The sequence below is a fragment of the Gavialis gangeticus genome, unplaced genomic scaffold (assembly GCF_001723915.1).
Source record: "Gavialis gangeticus isolate Ggan-Ray unplaced genomic scaffold, GavGan_comp1, whole genome shotgun sequence".
NCBI classification, from domain to species: Eukaryota; Metazoa; Chordata; order Crocodylia; family Gavialidae; genus Gavialis; species Gavialis gangeticus.
Genome location: NW_017729027.1, coordinates 17,510,383 through 17,513,866, shown reverse-complemented (window position 1 = coordinate 17,513,866; position 3,484 = coordinate 17,510,383). Strand labels below are relative to the sequence as shown.

Sequence of the window (3,484 nt, the reverse complement as noted above, 5' to 3'; positions counted from 1 at the left end):
CACCACCCACCCATTGACCCTGCTTGCTTCCCTGGTTTTTCCCCCCCACCTCCCCGCTATCCCCTCTCATCCCAACTTAGATTGAATTAAAAATTACCCAATTTAACCTCTCCAAATATCTGTACATACCTTAATGCAGGGGTGGGCATTATTTCAGGTGGAGGAGTGCTTAACGAGGTTTGGTGAGCTGTCAAGGGCCACATGGGTAGCCCCGCCCCCTGACAGGTTCCCCACCCTCTGGTCACTATCTTGGAATCGGAAGTCCCCCCTGCTAACCCCAGACATTTGCCACTGGAAAACTGCTGCCCTTGCCCCCCAAAATACTCCTTTTTGGGAGGTGGGGGATTGTCATCATACAACCAGAAAAACCAAATCCTACACTAAACATCAAATATCTGCTATAACATTTTAATTTTATTACAAAAATATTTTTGTCACGATTCATGTTTGTATATGGTATATAGATGGGACTGCATAATAACTTAAATTAAATTCTTAGTCTCTTATATTGTGTGGGGGGTGTATGGTGGGAGATGGGTGGTGTAGGCCAAGGTGTGTGTACGGTGGGGTGTGTGTGAGGTAGCATGTGGAGAGAGATTGTGAGAGGGTGTGGCTGTGGAGAGGCATAGGATATGTTGGGGGCTTGTGTGGCACTTGGGTGTGGGTGTGTGGCTCTGGAAAGTGCTGTCCTCTCCTGCAGTTAATACAGGCAACACTGGAGGTGGGGGATGGTAAGTCTGTTTCTGTGTATGTGGTTTGTGGGTGTGGGGGGATGTGAAGGCACGTGGGAGAGCTGTGAGGATCCCCCACACACGCACTAACCCATGATGTAGCAGCAAGTGGGGGTGCAAGTACCTGGCTTTGGCAAGTGCTGTACGTCACAGCAAGGACCACAACCCTCACTGGGCTGTTTGTTTCCCTGGCACTCACAGGGCACAGGAGGGAAGCCCCAGGTGCTGGAGCCAGCTGTATTCCCTGCCCCAGCCCACTCCAATGCCTGGGGCTTCCCTTCTGTGTCCCACAAGTGCAGGGAGCACAGGGTTCATGCTCCTCACAGCACTGAATGGAGCCAGAAGGCAGGCACCAGCACCAAATAGAGCACTACCTTCCTCCCGTCCCAGTTGCCCCCACCTGCCAGGGCTGCACACCATGAGGGAGTGTCGGGGGGAGTCCCCATGCCTTTTCCCCCCTCACACCCACTTGTCCCTGTCTCCCTGAGCGAGGGCTCTACGCTTCAGCCAGCCTCACACTCCCGCCCAGCTGCAAGACCATCCTGGCCCTCCCCTTCCCTACCTGCTGCTTGGAGGGAGCAGAATGCTGGGGAAGCCTGCAGCAGCCCTGCCCCGTGCTAGCAGAGCCAACCCTTCCACCCATGAAGGTAGGACCAAAGCATAAAAGGTATCTTGGGGGCAGGTGTAGGTGCCTCACTTCCAACCTCGTGGGCAGAAGGGCTGGGTGGGGCACAATTCATTGCGGTCACCACAGGCCAGATGAAAGTGCCTGGTGGGCCAAATCTGGCCCATGGGCTGGATTTTGCCCACCCCTGCCTCAGTGAGAACTAGATCCAGCCTTACATCTCAAAGTCAACACAGGTTGCACCAGTGGACCAAATGAGTTTGTTTTTTTTCTCAAAGTGCTACAGGTTATTTCTAACAAACTTCTATAAATAAATTAGCATTTCTTGAACTCTTTTGAGTACCCCACATCCATACTGGTACTGTGGAATAAGATAAGAATATTCCTGCCAAAATATACAGCTTCAAAATAAGAACTCTGTTCTGAATTTAGCTGTATATTCCTGGGTAGCTGGCCTGACCCTGAAACTCTGAAGTCACCAGGAGATTCGCCACTGACATGCATAGTGTTGGTTCAGGCCCTTAAGGCTTACACATTAATTAGCTGATTTTAGAAGATACTTTGTTTCAGAGAGCAGGCTAGGACACTTAATAAGGGAACTCTGGAGACTGTTTATTGTGTGGCTGCACAGATATCTTGGGATTTGGATCCCTCACAGAAAGTGTTTAGCTTGGTTCAGGAAGAGAAGTACAGTTAAACTCCAGGGCATTTTTACACAAGCAAGTGCCCAGTGTTATGACGCTTGCGGCAAAATGTGTGTTAACACTGAGAAAATGTTGGTGGTGTGCTTTTGAACTAGAATGCATTGGAAATGCTTCAGTTCAACAGCATACCACCACCATTTTCTCCATGCTGACATGTATTTTGCTGCTTGTATAACTGCACATGGCACAGCACAGTTCACCTTGGCTCATGTACAGAGCAGTTTGAATTAGAGTCTGCTCCAAAGTGGCAGATTTCTGGTGTGTCCAAGGACAAAAAAGTATGTATATAAATGCCCCAAGTGCTTGAGATTATCAGGATTTCTTTCTTGTAATTTGTTTCTGTTACCTGTAAAAGATATTCTTCTTTGCTCTTTCCAGGAGTTTGTCATGATTGTTGTATTTGGTTTGGAGTTTATCATTCGTATCTGGTCTGCTGGCTGCTGTTGTCGATACCGGGGATGGCAAGGAAGGTTGAGATTTGCAAGGAAACCTTTCTGTGTAATCGGTGAGTATCCCAATTATAGTTCATTTCAGTGTAAATAATACAAAAATTCCACCCACTCACACATTCACTTTATTTCTAAATTAAATACAAAAGAGTCAAATTCTGTTTCAAGTCATTCTAGTATAATCCAATTTTAGAATTATAACCTGTGCTCAAGAAATGTCTGGTTTTAAAATCTGCAGACATTCCTAAATACTAATCTGTATATACTTTCATATTTTTCTAAAAGACAATTTTCTGTTCAGATCAGGATGGACAAAATTGTTGAGATTTCCATTAGGAAAACATCAGGTGTGATCATAGATCTCACTGAAATAAACAAATAGCTGTTCATTTGTTAATCCTGAATGTTACCTGTCTATGCCCTTCTTCTCTTAATTCTTCTTTCATTGCAGATATTAAAAACACTTAGTCATATCTGAAAGTTAGAGGGACAGACTTCTCACACTCATTGGTTGACAAGTTCTGTTTCCTACACAGCTGTCTCTATGTCCTCCAGCCCAGCCATTTGATATGCCAATAAGTCTATTACTAAACACTCTCATAGCCCATTTTCCCACAAAATCCTCTTTTCCCCTTCTCCTTTTCCTATTGGAATTTATCCTTAATGCTACAATCCACAGAATCCTCATAACATCTTAAACAAGACTGCAGAGATATGTGCAAGAAACTAACCAACCAGTGACAGCTGGGTTGAGTTGAAGTCATAGTTTCATAGATGTTAGGGTCAGAAAGGACCTATTAGAACATCGAGTCTGACCCCCTGCCCTGGGCAGGAATGAGTGCTGGGGTCAGATGACCCCAGCCAGGTGTCTGTCCAGTCTCCTTTTAAACGCCTCCAAGGAAGGTGACAGCACCACTTCCCTTGGAAACTTATTCCATATTTTGGCAACCCTCACTGTAAAGAATTTTTTCCTGA

At 46.0% G+C, this 3,484-nt stretch overlaps 1 protein-coding gene across 1 annotated transcript in view; it reads left to right on the top strand.

The window, feature by feature from the left end:
- The window catches only part of KCNQ5 (potassium voltage-gated channel subfamily Q member 5), an 849,165-nt gene that overhangs the window by 642,306 nt on the left and 203,375 nt on the right, over window positions 1-3,484 (top strand). The window contains exon 3 of the mRNA XM_019520474.1: window positions 2,439-2,565. Coding sequence (XP_019376019.1) covers window positions 2,439-2,565 — 127 coding nt within the window. The remainder of the gene's footprint in view (window positions 1-2,438; window positions 2,566-3,484) is intronic.